Source organism: Buceros rhinoceros, unplaced genomic scaffold (assembly GCF_000710305.1).
Source record: "Buceros rhinoceros silvestris isolate BGI_N320 unplaced genomic scaffold, ASM71030v1 scaffold26167, whole genome shotgun sequence".
NCBI classification, from domain to species: Eukaryota; Metazoa; Chordata; class Aves; order Bucerotiformes; family Bucerotidae; genus Buceros; species Buceros rhinoceros.
In genome coordinates, this window is record NW_010420813.1 from 11,894 (window position 1) to 27,535 (window position 15,642).

Sequence of the window (15,642 nt, forward strand, 5' to 3'; positions counted from 1 at the left end):
TTCCTGTGCTGCATCTGTCAGCAGAGCTGCTGTTCTGTGGAAGTTCTGAGTGAGGTTTTTGAATGTTTGTCAGGAATGAGCTGGGAAAAACAGGACTTTGGCTCTTTGATTCCATGGGTAGTTTGCAAGGCCAACGTATTTGTTCAGAGTGGACAGGTGATGGGCGGTATTAGAGACCATACACACATCCTTTTCATGCTAATTCGAGAGAATTTTCGTATCGTATTATGAGGTTTTAATGTCTCTGTTACTACTCAAGTGACCTGTAACTACCATTTGTTTCTTCTGAAAACTGAGAGCAAGCAATGCCCAGGTTGTGAGCTTTTTTCCTTTTCTTCTCTCTTAGAACAAAATTGAATTATAATCCTCCAAAGGATGATGGCTCAACATACAAGATTGAACTTGAAGGGATATCTGTTGATATCATGAAAGAGATACTAGATTACATCTTCAGTGGGCAGGTATGGTATTAAAAAAGAAAACTAAATGGAAATGGAACTATTTGGCAAAATAATCTGGGTTTTAACACTGCTATCTTGAAAGATAAACCTGCTGAGGTTTAAAGCTTTGTGATAAAACATCCACAAAGCGCTATGTCACACTGGGGCTGTGCAGGTGGCTCTGCAGGAGCTGTCTGTCTCTTCTCATGCCATGGAGGAGGACTCTGAAAGAGTCATATCAAATGCTTGCATTAAGATTTGTAGCTACCTTCAGTAACCTGCTTTAAAACAGCTGTAAAAGAGAGCTGGTTTGGTGGCAGTAGAGGTTGAGTCCCCATGACTGAACATGACAGTACATCGGGCATCCTCCCTCACTGGCCCTCCTGCCTACCGCCCTGCTCCAGACTTGTGTTGCTGACAGCACACGGCTGCAGATCCATGTGCTGATAGCCAAAGCAGGCATCAAAGTTGGTGTGTCCCTTTATCGGGAACCAGGTGGAGGTGGCTGGATGAGTTTAACTTTCAGCAGAAAAAGGAAAGGTGGATGTAGCTTGAAATTCAGTTCTGGACATGCATTTTAAAAATTATTTATTTATTGCAGCAAAATTCATTTTGGGTTCCTGGATTAGATGAGCTATTTCATGGTTACTTGAGGCGCAAAATTCTGCTTGACACCTTCTGTCAAGCAAATACCCTTCCGTCCCGGTGTTAATTCATAAGCATGTAGTAATTGTATCAATTTCTTGTCATTTTCGTGCTGGCATTGATAGTCCGTTTTTAAGCCCCTGAGAATGAGTGTAACGAACGCGGACATGTCGTGAAACAAATGAGTGATAGTAGCTATAACTTCTAAATTAATTCTTGCAGATCAGGCTAAATGAAGAAACTATCCAAGATGTGGTACAGGCAGCTGATCTCCTGCTGCTTACAGACTTAAAAACTCTCTGCTGTGAGTTTTTAGAAGGTTGCATAGCTGCTGAGAACTGTATTGGTATTCGGGACTTTGCACTGCACTATTGTTTGCATCATGTTCACTACCTTGCCTCAGAGTATCTGGAAACTCACTTTCGAGATGTCAGCAGCACAGAGGAATTCTTGGAACTGACTCCTCAAAAACTGAAAGAAGTGCTGTCGATGGAAAAGCTCAATGTTGGAAATGAAAGATACGTCTTTGAAGCAGTGATTAGGTGGATTTCTCATGATTCAGAATCAAGAAAGGTCAGGACATCCAAATGTTTATGTTCTGAATGGGATCCAAATCGGTGTGTTTATTCTGATTGGTGGGAGCTTAAAATAGATATGGTTCTTCCAGCGCTAATCTTGCATTTATAGAATTAGTTGAATTTTGCCTGGAATGCAGACAGCGATGTTGCAGTAAAAGGGTGAAAGTTTTATTGATGGTATATCATCTGCTCTTTTTCCTTCAGGCCTATTAAATAATAAAGAATGTACCTTTCTGGCATTTGATGATACAGTCTTGTAGAGAGAAAGCAGTTAGCGCATTTGTAGTGAAACTTTGAAGACTCGATGCATTTTCTTAATAACACTGGATTGCAGATTGTGTTACTGCTTCCAAATGTCAAAACCACACTTTATAAATACAGAAGCATCTGTATGTACAGGTGACTTAGTGCTGTTCTGTGAAGTTTGGGGGATTTTCTGGCATTTTTCTCTTCTCTGTAGGTTCACATGAAGGATGTCATGTCAGCAGTGTGGGTTTCGGGCTTAGATTCAGCATATTTACGTGAGCAGATGATGAGCGAACCACTAGTACGGGAGATTGTCAAAGAATGCAACAATATTCCCCTCACGCCGCCCCAGCAGGGAGAGGCGATGCTGGCCTCCTTCAAGCCCCGAGGTTACTCGGAGTGTATAGTGACTGTTGGTGGAGAAGAACGAGTGTAAGTATGAAGTGGCTTCACAGCTCATCACAGCTGGTAAAAATACGAGTGTCTGGCACGTCTTGAAAACACAGTGTGGACAGCGTATGTGCACCTAATGGGGTTATTGCTCTGTCATTTGAGTTTGTTTTTAAGTTGGTCAGACACACCTAAAATATCTTTGTGACTGATTCAGCAATAAATAGTTATTTTATGATAATTTTCTGACATTCAGCATGTAGGAGACTTAAGAGTAGCATGTGTTGTTTGTTCGGTAAGTGTTGGCGGTTTTTTTTCCAAACTGAATACTCAAAATAAGCACAGAACATTGGAGGAGCACTCTTCTAATGATCTGAAAAGTATCTATAATAAATTTTTTAAATTATGAATGCATGTTTTAACTGTTTGTTTATAATAGCTGTGATTCCAAAAAAAGTCATTATTGGTGCATCCGAGATGCCAGGAGAAAATTCTTGTCCTGCACAATAATCCCTTTCTTTTCTTAGAAGAGTACCCCCTGTGGTAGCGGAGAGGGGTTTGTCATGTTTGAGTAAGCTTAGCACTTAGATCTTTAAAATACTCAAATAATGTTTTGCACATCAGTTTGTGGATTGCTTTACTCAGGCATTACTAATACTCATCAGTTCTTTTTAGTTTGTTCAAAGTTCCTGCATAAAAAAAATGTTAGAGGCAGGTACAGTACAAATGAAGTGCTTCTGCTTCTCGTGTCTCCAGCCTGTACAAAACTCATTTTACACACGTTTGCTTTGGGGGTCTTCTCCTTACCCAGGAAATGCCAGGGGGTTCTTCTCCTTACCAGGGCAGTGCTACGCTTTGTGAACACGAAAACACGAAGAGGCAAGCTTTGGACACAAGTTGTTAACAGCGAACTCGTAAAACTCTGTCTGTCTTTCTGTTTTTGTTTGTTCCCTCCCCACCCTGTGTTCAGATCACGGAAACCAACCTCAGTGATGCGGTGTATGTGTCCTCTTTATGATCCCAATAGACAGCTCTGGATTGAACTTGCTCCTATGAGTATTCCAAGGATCAATCATGGAGTATTGTCAGCAGGTAAAGGGGAACTTTGTATTTGTAAAGTCAATATTATGAAAACTTACCAGTGCCTCAAAATCTGAGATACAGCTTATAATGATATTTTTTCTTTTAAGATTGACTGCACTGGGGTTATTTCATGCTTCCCCTTTGTCTGCCCAAAACGTTACTTGATTCCGTGAAAATCCCTGTCATCTGAGTGTCTCTAAATCACCATTCCCGCAACAGTTTGTGGGAATCTGCTCCGTCTGTCTCTCCAGGAGTATTTCATGTTTTAAGTAAATTCTAGTTGCTGCATCACTGAATACGTTGAAGAGTATCTGCTGGGGTAGACTTGAGTCCAGCTTATAAGTATGTGCTTTACCCTCTACAGTCCAGAGTTTGAAGTCTGACCTGAGGCTGGGCTGAATCTCTTAGCAGATTCCAGGATACAGCACCAGTCACGTTATCTTGCTCAGCATTCCGGTGTGAGTCCTGTTTTGAAGATCATGTTACATTTTTGTTTTACAGAAGGATTTTTATTTGTGCTTGGTGGTCAGGATGAAAACAAGGGAACGCTAAGCTCTGGAGAGAAATATGATCCAGATACCAATTCATGGAGTTCCTTACCACCAATGAACGAGGCAAGATTTAAGTTTTGGAATTAAGTTTTTCCTTTGGCAAAAATCATCCTTTTCTTCTGCAAAATTTTATTCTGAATCTCCAGTCACTTGCATCTTACACACTCAGAATCATGCTTGTTGTCGTTTAACCCCAGCTGGCAGTTAAGCACCACACCACCGCTCACTCCCCTCCCGTCAGCGGGATGGGGAGAGAATCACGGGGAAAAAGGCAAAACTCGTGGGTTGAGATAAAGACAGTTTAGTGGGACAGAAGAGGAACGGAGTACTACTACTACTGCTAGAATGTACAAAACAAGTGATGCACAATATAACTGCTCACCACCTGCTGACTGATGCCCAGTCAGTCCCTGAGCCACAGTGTTCCCAGCAACTCCTCCCCAGTTTATATACTGGGCATGATGTCATATGGTTTGAAATACCCCTTTGACTCTTTTGGGTCCTTGCTGTGTCCCCTACCAGCTCCTTGTGCACTTCCAGTCTCCGCTGGCAGGGCAGAATGAGGAGCCGAAAAGTCCTTGACATAGTATAACCAACTACTTAGCGACAACGTAACCATCAGTGTGTTACCAACGTGATTCTCTTTCTAAACCCCAAACATAGCACTGCACCAGCTACTAGGAGGAAAATTAGCTTTATTCCAGCCAAAACCAGGACATTGCTACAGTATGACTTCAGTTTATTTCCTGTTGTGGTCTGATACTGACTGCTGGATCTGGAAAAACTAAACAGCTAGTGAAAAGCCAGCTGTCAAGATGAACTACAAAATGTCAGGATTTTCATATTGAATCAGACGTAGAGTGTAGTTGATGTTCTGTGTATGCTGGCCTTCTCAAACAAGAGAACTCTTTAACGGCAAAGGGACTGTGCAGAAAAGATGGGCAGATGACTGGCACAGACCTGCTTGGTTTGGTTTGAGTTAATGCTTCTTTCTTCATATTTACATTCCATCAAAAGTAACAGTTTATTATTTGTAAACATATATCCTTAATACACCTGTGTTTTTATCTTCATAAATCAGCTCAGGGTGTTCATTACAAAGTTGCTGCTTGCCACAGGGTTTTCCTCGTTACGGTCTCTGATTGGCAAAGGCCAGTAGTTTTGGTCACATTTGTAGTTACGATGCATTACGTTTCCTGCTTCCTGTGAGTAAGACTTCACGATACGTTATGTTCCCTGTTTACTGAGACTGAGGGTAGCTGTGCTCCTACATACAAAATAGAAGAGCTGCCTTTTCACAGATAATGGGTCTGAATTTTGGTGCTGTAGAGACCTGAAAGCAACAGCTTCTTCATTTTCACTACTGTGCAAACTGAAATATGGCTAAGCTCTGTTCTTAAGGTTTCTGTGCGCTCTCTTCAGCTTTTGCTGCTCTGTCTTTTTCAGATACTCTTTGTTTTGTTTAGTTGAATAAATTAATACTCTGGCTCTGGAGTTTAGGACTTCGCTATTTAAAAAAAAAAACCAAAATACCCACCCACTCCCCTAAAACAGGCATAATCCCAATATCACCTTGCAGGCTGAAAAGAAGATTTATGGATTTACTCACAGTGGCAGTTGTTTTACAATGTTGACTTTACTGGTGTTCCTTAGGCACGACATAATTTTGGTGTGGTAGAGATTGACGGAATTCTGTATATTCTGGGAGGTGAGGACGGCGAAAGGGAGCTAATCTCTATGGAGAGCTACGATATTTACAGCCGGACCTGGACCAAGCAGCCAGACCTGACCATGGTTAGAAAGGTAAGAGCTCCGTCATATCTTGCCACGTTATTTACTGGTAAAGAGTTAATGCCAGCATATATATATAAAAAAATCTTTTTCAACCTTTTGCTTCAAGTAGAAGCTGTAACAAATAGTCTGAATATGAAATGAGCAAGAGCAGCTTCTTTCTTTATATACCAAACCAAAATTGTGGCTGAGAATTTTTATACACAACATTGTTTGATAGGCAGTACAAGCAACCCAAATACATACATGTGTGTCTGTGGTTACTGTGCATTTGTGTGTAACTTCAGATGTACTTTTCTCCCCAAGATTGGCTGCTATGCAGCTATGAAGAAGAAAATCTATGCAATGGGTGGAGGCTCCTATGGAAAGCTCTTTGAGTCTGTTGAGTGTTACGACCCAAGGACTCAGCAGTGGACAGCAATCTGCCCTCTGAAAGAAAGAAGGTGAGTGCAATGGAAGGGGGGATCTGGATGGCTGTGTACAACCTTTGCTAACAGCCTGGTGAGAGGAAGTTGTCCCCTTTCTGTTGAATCCCTGAAGACAGCTGTCAGAGGCCCTATGGATTTCACCGTGTCTTTATGAGTCATGGAGGCCTGTCGTTAACATGTGGCTGAGTAAAGATAAGTGTCCAAGCAATAAATATGAATTTTATAGAAATATACTCCTGATGTTACAAGCAATACTTCCTTGATGCACAGTGAAACCCAGAAACTGTAGTTCAGTTGGAGATTCAGATTTTGACCATAGAGAAATACTTTGCTGTTTTGTTCTTTTATGTGGTCTGACTTAATTGCTCATTATTGCTCATCTCAATTAATTGTTCATATTCATGACTCGTCTTGTTGAACATATAAGGGGGTGGTGGTGTATAAAAATAATGTAAAAAAGTGTAGAAAGTCCAGAAGGATCTATGAAATGGTTTTGATGTGTTGCACATTTTTTTTTCTTCTTTATATTCTCAGATTTGGGGCAGTGGCCTGCGGAGTTGCCTCTGAGCTGTATGTATTTGGCGGGGTCAGGAGTCGTGATGACAGTCAAGCCAGTGAGATGGTGACGTGCAAATCTGAATTTTATCACGATGAGTTTAAAAGGTAACTAGCTGCAGCTGTAAGCATAGAAAATATGTGCCTTACACACTCACCTGGCTGTTCCCCCCGCCTTGCTCCAGCACTTCAGTATTAGGTCTGTGTCATGCATGTTACTCATTTTACCCTTTTTGATCCAGTATGGCTGTGACCAAACATCCATCTGCTTTGGTGGCTTGTCTCTGAGGTACCATGCCTAAAGCTCGGGCCACCAAGTCAGTCTTGAGAGCCCCTGAACAGGAGAAGCACCTTGATCAGACAGGGAGTTCACGGAGCTCTTCTCCTGCACCCTGCAATTTCCCCAAGTGCAGGGTGCTGCTGCCCCCCACCCCTGCTCATGCCCTGGGCTCCTCCTGAGTGCTCACGGAGGAGCGTAAGTATGTACAGCGAAACGTCTCCGTCGTCCAGTCCTGTCTCTGGGGCTTTGCAGCTAAGGGGATGCCTGAGCTCGAGAAGAAATTTCATGCGGTTTTGTTCCACGCATTTGTAGCTGGTCGCTTTCTGAACCCCTGTAGGCTTTCGTCACAGGAAAGACATTATGGATGCTCTACATCCCCCAGCCACACACTGCGCATGGCTAATCTCCTTTTGTTTGTTTTGAATCTGCTTCTGATGACTTCATCTGTTATCTCTTGGCTCTAGTGGTGTAATCCGCCTTCCTACCTTACTGCATGTGGTAACTATTCAGAATGTTAGGTTAGAATTTTGTGTATAGTCGCCTTATCCGCCACTCATAACTGACAAGCTTTTCTTCCTTCAGTGTTTTTTTTTTTTCTTGCATATAACTATAAATTGGATGATCCTCTGGTTTTTATAAAGTAAATTGAAAAAAGACTTTGTGGTCTGATGTATCAAGGCTTGTCGACAGTGGAGGAGGTTAATACGTCTGTATTACAAGATCAAGACTGATTTATGACCGTGACCTGTATAAATGCACATAAAAATAGAATAGCAGATGTAAGTTCATTATGTAATTTTCTTGGAGGATGTGGTGTAAAGAGGCTTTAGTTTCTGTATGAAGAGTTCTTCTGTGTTCAAAGTGATGTCTATAGTAGCTATAATCAAATGAAGCTGGAGAAAAACAATCTTTAAAGTGGTTATAGGAAGCAGACAGATAAGAAAGGCCATTGCTGCTGCTCTCTAGGGTTTTCTGGCCCTATGAGGGTGTGGGGAAATGCTAAAAACTGCTTAATTTTTTGGCAGGAGATCTTTGAAAGGGAAAGAATTCTGGAAAGAAGTGCTCCCTTGTGTCCTACTCTCTATTTTTAGTTTATTTACCTGAAATATTACCAGGCTGATTCTGTTCTTCAGAAGGTGGTATATAACAGCTCGTGATTCCTCACCAGTGACTGTAAATCTGTTTCGCTGGTTGAGGAGCTTTCAAACAGCAGAGCTCCAGCCTAGGTGCTGCAGGTGAGTCCTTGGTGCCACCTGCTGACTGCAGCCCAGGCGCCTGCCCAGCGGTAACACAACTGAGTGTATTTGTGCCTTTGCTTGGTGGCATCCCAGGGGTGTTCCAGGACTCAAGTAAAATCATTATAAAAATCCAGTTGCTTCAGGTCTTGTTTTAGCACCCGTGTGTTGTGTGCATGTCACAGAGGGAGGTGAGGCAACAGCAAGAGCTGGGTTGCTGGAGGAGGTGCTCATTGAGGACTGCTGAGATATTCAGACTTCACCTTTTGCTCTGCCGTTGCACAGAATTTGAGCTTAGAAATTTAACTCAACCTGAACTTGAGCTTGCGCTGCAGGCAGTCCCCAGGTTGCTTGTTTTCCTTTGGAAGACTGGGACGATGGCCGCTTGTGCTTCTAGTGCTGCTGGCTGGGGTTTGTGCTCTGCTGTCTATTGTGGGAGGCCCCTGGTTCCAGCCCCGGAGGCTGAAGGGGTGCTGCTGGCCAGAAGAGGGTGCAGTGTTACCGTGCCATGTTGTAGCACTCCAGCGCATGGGGTCTAAGAGTTACCCCGGTTTCGGTCCCCTCAGAGTGCCATGTGGGATGGACACCTTTTAGGGTGGCCGTGGCAGCGACTGTGAGAGCCAAGCAGTTGTACCTGTGTGGAAAAGAAAGAAAATAACCATAACGGGACTTCCTTTCAACACGCAGCTAGCCAGTACTTCTGCCTGCCAAATACTGAGACAAAATACTTGTTGTCTGGGTCTGTTCTTTGAAGTAAGATTGAATCTGGAAAATTATCATAATTTCATTATAATAGTGTTTCACAAATATCAAACAAATACCAAATGAAGGCAAGTTGACATGAGGGTGTTTATTTCCTGGGCTGATTCAGAAATAGAAGAAAACAAATTTAAATGGGTTTATATTGCGTAAGGGATGAAAGCTGAAATAATTTGCTTCTCTGAAGTCTGTGAAAACCTTATGCTAAATACCAATGTGTGTGTTTGATTAGATGAGCAATTCCGCTTGCACTGGGTATCATATGCTCTGCTGTGCATCATTGCTCAAGAGTGAACATAATGATGCTACAGATTTTACCACGGGTGGCCAGTACCTGTCTCAGTTCTTTAGTGCACGGTTAACATGATACGCACAAAGATGGATTCTTCACCTTCAACAGATTAATTTGTAATTGAAAAGTTCATTTATTTCTTCACAATAGTTTCTGAAACAAAAATAATTAGTCTCTTTCCAACCAGCAGCTTCAAAGAGTCATCATGAAGGATGATTTAAGCACCTTCAGACACCGCATATTCTTTTTGTAGTTGCAGGGAAGGAATAATACTGGAACTGTCAAAGCTAAAATACCACATGGACACTGTGTGTGTCTATTGTTGACAGAGGTCCAAAGGTGTTGGCTTAAGAGAGCTTCGTGGAAAGGAGATCATTTAGCAGCAGAAGCTCAGCCTATAAATTCTAGCAGTCTCCAACCAAAATTCATAGTGTTTTTTTAATAGTTACATGTCAGTACTGCATACTTCAGCATGAGCTACAGACTTTTCCAGCTGTTTTTAAGTAAGTGCAGAACTTCACTTTCTTTTTGAGTGGAAGGAATTTTTTGCGCAGTGAGTTCAGCCATCAGATATTGTTGGTTTACAGGTTCGTGCAGCAATGCATGTGTCTGTGATCTGCATCATTTTTCATACGTGCCTCAGCTCTCCTTACCTGAGAATACAGGATCTGGCATCGTCCAGAGACCATGAGGATCTGAGTTACAGGCTTTACTTAGTGTTTATGTCTAAGTATGTACTTACATCAGTATATAAACATACTAATTTATATAAACTGGCATAATTCTGGCTTGAATTGGATTAAAGGACTGGAGCTTAGCTTGTTTAATATTGCTTACTTTGACAGTAACTTACTGCAGAATAACCCAGAGTGCACAGTCTTTCAAAATTGTTATTGTTAACCATGACATAGACTTGTCTAAAGACAAGGGATATGCTGAGAGCTTCACTCTAGCAAAAAAGTAAACTCCTGTTAAGATATACTGTATAAACAAGTCATAAAATAAATAGAGTGAGACGGAATACTAGCATACACATGAGATGTGGGCAGGATCATGTAGAAAATAAGTTTCATATTTTAAGTACTTCTGTTACTGAGCTTTTTCAATTAATGAATGTTTTGTCAGCCTGTCTTTAGAGTCCTGTGCGTGAGTGAATGTAAGTGAACCGAGGATAGAAAATACGTACGTCAGACTGCAGGTTTTTTCGGGCTGTAGATTTTTTTTTTTTTAAAGGCTATAAATTGAGCTTTGTGTACATTGCACCCTGGTTTTTAAAATATCGACCAAGCTAAAAAAAGATTTGAAAAATGTGGAAGTGGGAGATGGAGGAGTAAGGGGATCCTTTGCTCGATGATCCAGTGTCAGTCTACTCCATAAAAAGCAGCAAATCTGCGCTACGTATGAAAGACCTTTGTGGGTCAGTCCTTCCTCCTACCAGAGTTCATAATATGTCATGTACGTGTGTGGAGAATTAGATGATGTCTGTACACACTGTTTTGGTTCTTCCTTTTCAGTGTAGATGTTTGGAAATATTTAATAGAGCAGAGACTGGCTTTAGGATTCTTTGCCAGGGCTGCTGGTGAAGCTCTGTCCTTGGGTGTAGCCGCTGCTGCTGTTCACTTCACCGGGGTCTGGGAGTGGGGCAGGCTGGCTTCCTGCTTGTCACGAGCTCCTGAATCAAAACATTATCAAACTTTGCAGGTACCAAGAGGGGGAAAAAAGTGAGAGATATTTGTTCAAAAGCAAAACTCCTTAAAATTATTATTTTTGCTGCTGGAACATTGTACAAATAAGGAAATGCTTTCAGCAGTGTGCGAGTAGTGAACTAAATAATCTTTTAATGTACCATGTGTAATTAGGCAGGTTCTCCCATTTGGTGAGCAGGAATTTCATTAAAAGAAAATGCTATGCAAATGTAACGAGAAAACTAACTGGCTGACTGGTGGCACTGTCAGCTGAGAGGGACACGGAGAGTTTCATTCTCAGAGCTGGTGAGAGCTTGAGGTGACATGTCTGGAATATGTCGCTTCTGTCACATCTTTATTTACTTCCCACTTGGAAACAGAACAGTTACCATCCTGCACGTTACTGACAGCAGTGTGGGTGGGGTATTTTGTTTATATCACTTTAAGACTGAAAATAAATCCGGGTTCCTTCCCCTTTCTCTAATTTGAGTGGAAGCGTGTTTTGGTTTCAGAGCAGTCTCTGTCTATGGTTACAGAGGTACATGTCTTCTCCCGTGCTCCTCAGATTGGGTTTGAGTGGAGCCATCCCAGGGAAGTACGCAAGAGTTATGTTCCAAGGAGTGTTTTCAAATTCCTGAAGATAGTGAATTTTTGTCGTGCTGTTTTTTCCACACTGTTCAAACAGCAGGCACAGCCCACAGTAAGCTGGAGCTTAGTCAAATCCTGATGAAACGTGACCCCTTGCCCTTCCTGTCTTTGTTCCTTCCTAGTTTTAACTGCTAAAGCTGCTGTAAGCGTTCCTGAAAAGTTGAGCCTGTTTTTTAATAAAGTATGTGTGTTGAGAATGAATTTTCATGAGCAGCTCTCAAGACTTCAATATCGTCCTTTCGTGGCACACAGCAGGAAAATGCTTGGGCCTCCTGCTGTTGTGGGTTTTTTGTTTAAACCCTGAAACCTGGACCATCTAGTGCAGACAGTCCCCTGGAGATCACGTATTGTCCAGGCTCAAACTTGACCAGTAGCTGGATTAACTCATCTAACTTTGGGGTTTTGTTCATTTCTTCAACATGGTCTTGTATTTACTATTTAAAAAAAAAAAAAAAAAAAAAAAAAAAAAAAAAAAAAAAAAAAAAGAAAAAAGAAATTGCAGTCGTCTTCCTCTGGCATTTCTCTGCCACTTACCCAGTTTTCATAATTGTAGGTAACTTGATGCTAAAAAGCAGTGAAAATACAGGCTGTGCCCTCTTCCCACAGTGAGGAGAGGAAGCTCATGAAATCTGGTGCAAGGTGTTTTGCTCTCTAACAGAGTTTCTTTTGAAACCTTTCTGTAACCAAGGGCTTCTCCTTTTCTCTGTGCTCAGTTGATCTGTCATTCTCTGTGACAGCTACAAACCCTCCCCTTGCAATCTGCAGAGTCTGAATCCTACAGTGTACAGCACAGACAAGATAAAGGACAGCTAATCCTTTCACTTGGCCTTTCAAAACTGATCTCTCTCCCCAAGATAATTGATATACAGCAGCCTCTGCTTCAGTGCCAGAAGAGAGGTTCACTTCTGAATCTTCAAAGGTCAGCAGTATCCGTGAGGACATTTCCTAACTTTTCCCTCAAATAAACCAGGAGTGGCCATGAAAATACGTGGGGTGCTTTTCAAAGGTGTTTCAAACTTTGCTGTTCTCTGTAAATTATTTAATAAAAGATTTAGGAGCAGTCACCTAAAATAGCATCGATTTGTGTGCCTTCAGGGTCTGTAAGTAGTGACTGTCAGCATCTGCAGAGGTGCAGCAGCATTTGGTAGAACTTTGTTTCATGACCGTAGAGAGGATGCTGGCAGCTCCAGATAAATGGGACACCTTTATGAGCCAGTGTCCCGTGTGGGACATGAGTACATATTTACCTGGTTTCCAAAGGCTTCAACATGGAAAACTGCTTTTCACTTGGTAGAAAGACCAGGCTGATGTAGTGCTGAAATGAGAATATGCTTAAAGTGAGTGCAGGGGACTTGTGAGATTATAGCTGGAGCTAGAAAGCCACTGAAAAGAGCGTGATCCATGCCCAGGAAGGTCTGTTTCAATTCTGGGTTATGGACATGTCTTTTCTGTCCCGGAATCCCTTACTGCTTTGATTTCCAGTCATCTGTCCCTTGTTTCAGCTGCGCATTGCAGGTGCTGCACTCTGCTCATGGGGTTTCTTGTGGCTGGTAAAGTGCAATTAAAGATGGTAGGGAATCACGTGGGGAAGGCACTGCGTAATAACGAGGCCTTGCTACATACCAATTTGTTATTTCCCCTAGTGTGAACTATTGAGCTGATGTGATTTTAGGACAAAGCTGCCTAAAATTTTCTCTGTTGGGAAAATTGACTGGCATAGCTGTTTTAGAAGAGGCTCTCTTACATGCCTGCTCTCTTCCAGAAGGTCACACCGGGTGGCTGCAAGAGGAATTTATTCCAGATAGATTATGCAGATGAGTGAAGCAATTCTGAAATAAAGTAACCTCAGGATAAAGTGTCCTGAGCTTCCCAAACAGCAGTACCAGTCGCTTCTCCTGGGTAGGAAAAGCGAAGGCTGTCCTGAACTAGACAAAGTTCCCAGCATTTTTTACATCGTAATTAACTTGTACACGCTGCTTTTCATTCAGAGATGGCAGGTGCAAAAGGAACCTGGAATTCTTTTAAAGTGCTCAATAAAGATGATACACCATTTTAATGTGGGTTTTTTTTTTTACAGATGGATTTATCTAAATGACCAGAACCTGTGTATCCCAACTAGTTCCTCCTTCGTCTATGGAGCGGTGCCCATTGGAGCCAGCATATACGTGATTGGAGATCTTGATACAGGTCAGAGTTAGAACTGATAACCTCCTGCTGCTTGTCTTCTAGTCCTTTAAATACGTGCCACTAGTGAGTCTGAATTCTTTTAGGATAAGAGGCTGGGACTATGTGCTGTTAAGTTACCGTTGTCTTTGGGGAAATTATGCTGGACATAGAGAAATGTACAGGTTGGTTTTGGATATGAGGCTGTTACTGCATTTGTCTGGATATGAGGAGAAAAAGTTAGTGCCTGAGGTGTTTCTCCCACCCTTGCAGTGGTAAACAGGTGGTTCTGCATTTTGGGGATGTCATCCTGTGGTTTGTATCGATGCGGTAGTGGCTGTTGGCTGTAGATCCCAATCGAATAATTGGGTCCCAACAAACACACTCAGTTCTCAGCTTCCGGTGTCTGGAAACAAATGTAGTGTAAAAAACACTTGGAAGACTTAATGCTTTCATGGCCCTGTGTACATCTGTGAGTGTGTAGCAGGGCTTTCTACAAAAGGTGAAAGGGCAAAGTGCCCAGTGTGGTGGGTGTAAGTAGATAAGAAATATCATAGTGGTTTCCATTTGACAATAATTGTAACCATACATCCAGAAACTTATTTGTGTGTCTGCGCATGCTCTTGTTCACGTATTTGCCTTATTAGAGGTTAAATGTGACGATAGCTACAGCGTGGTTTAAGCGTTTTATCTCTTTCTGTGCATGTGTGAATTCAGGTACAAATTATGACTATGTTAGAGAGTTTAAAAGAAGCACTGGAACCTGGCAGCGCACTAAACCTCTATTTCCGTCGGACCTCCGCCGAACTGGCTGTGCAGCTTTGCGGATCGCAAACTGCAAGCTCTTTCGACTGCAGCTTCAACAAGGATTATTCCGCATTCGTGTACCTTCTCCGTGATCTGTATGCTGGCAGTGGAGGAGACTGGAAGAATTCTGCGCAGTCCACCATAATATAGCTCTATATAAAGGAAAAGCTGAGAAATTACAGCTGAAACTTACACTGTATGCTGTGCTTTGGTATGGTAACTGTTTTTGTTTTAAATGCTTAAAAAGCTTGAGTCTCAGTTCTTGTTTTGGGAACAAATAACTTAAGTATACATTAAAAAGAAGAGAGGGGGGAAATAAAAGGGGAGATCAAGGAAACACCTTCAGTCGTAACCATATGGAGTGTAAACCGTGTATTGAAGGAGTTGTTTGTGTCTGGAACTGGTGGGAATTGGTATTCCTGTGGTGAAGGTTATTGAAAAAAAAGATGTAAGATGCGTTTCCCCTGCGGGGAACTGGTAAGAATAAAGGCGCTATCTTGGACTGGATAGCGGTAATACACAGAAGCTGTACGATAACCAGCCTCCCTGGTATACTGCAGAGATTGTTGTTTGACCGTAATGCCATAGAAGATGTTGGTGGTTGCACCTTTTATTTCTAGTCCTTCCTCAAAAGTTAAGGTCTGTGCCTAAGAGTGGTGGAGGTGTGTACATACGGTTTTTCATTCATTTGCAATGTTTTCATTCCTACAGATATTTTTAATATATTTAAAATGGACTAATCTGAAATGGATACAATATCTTACAGAGAAGTAAACTCTTTTTTCTACGCTGTCATTTGAATAGCCTGATGAACTGGTGTGCAGACGGGTGGCGTGCACTTCCGTGTGGGCTTTGGTGGCCGTTCCCTTGAATAAGGGAACTGGCGTTTGGAGTGGTTAATGATGATTGCTGCTTTGGGTGAAAGACAACACTTGACAAAGTAAAGAAAACGGGTTGTGTTCCTTCTTACTTCAGATGGCTTGTGAACGAAGAACAGTTTTTAAGACTGAGGATTATAGAAGGGTCCATTTTATCTCTGTTGGAACAAAGGTGAAATATGACAAGG

General features: G+C 42.0%; 1 protein-coding gene across 1 annotated transcript; it reads left to right on the forward strand.

Moving 5' to 3' along the window:
* Window positions 1-346: 346 nt before the first annotated feature.
* GAN (gigaxonin) lies at window positions 347-14,668 on the forward strand (the record flags this gene model as incomplete). The annotated part of the gene is made up of 10 exons (XM_010139455.1): window positions 347-461; window positions 1,308-1,658; window positions 2,124-2,341; window positions 3,270-3,391; window positions 3,884-3,996; window positions 5,587-5,736; window positions 6,031-6,167; window positions 6,687-6,815; window positions 13,684-13,793; window positions 14,487-14,668. Coding segments are annotated over 10 exons (1,627 nt in total), but the record flags the coding sequence as incomplete, so codon positions are not given.
* Window positions 14,669-15,642: the final 974 nt, after the last annotated feature.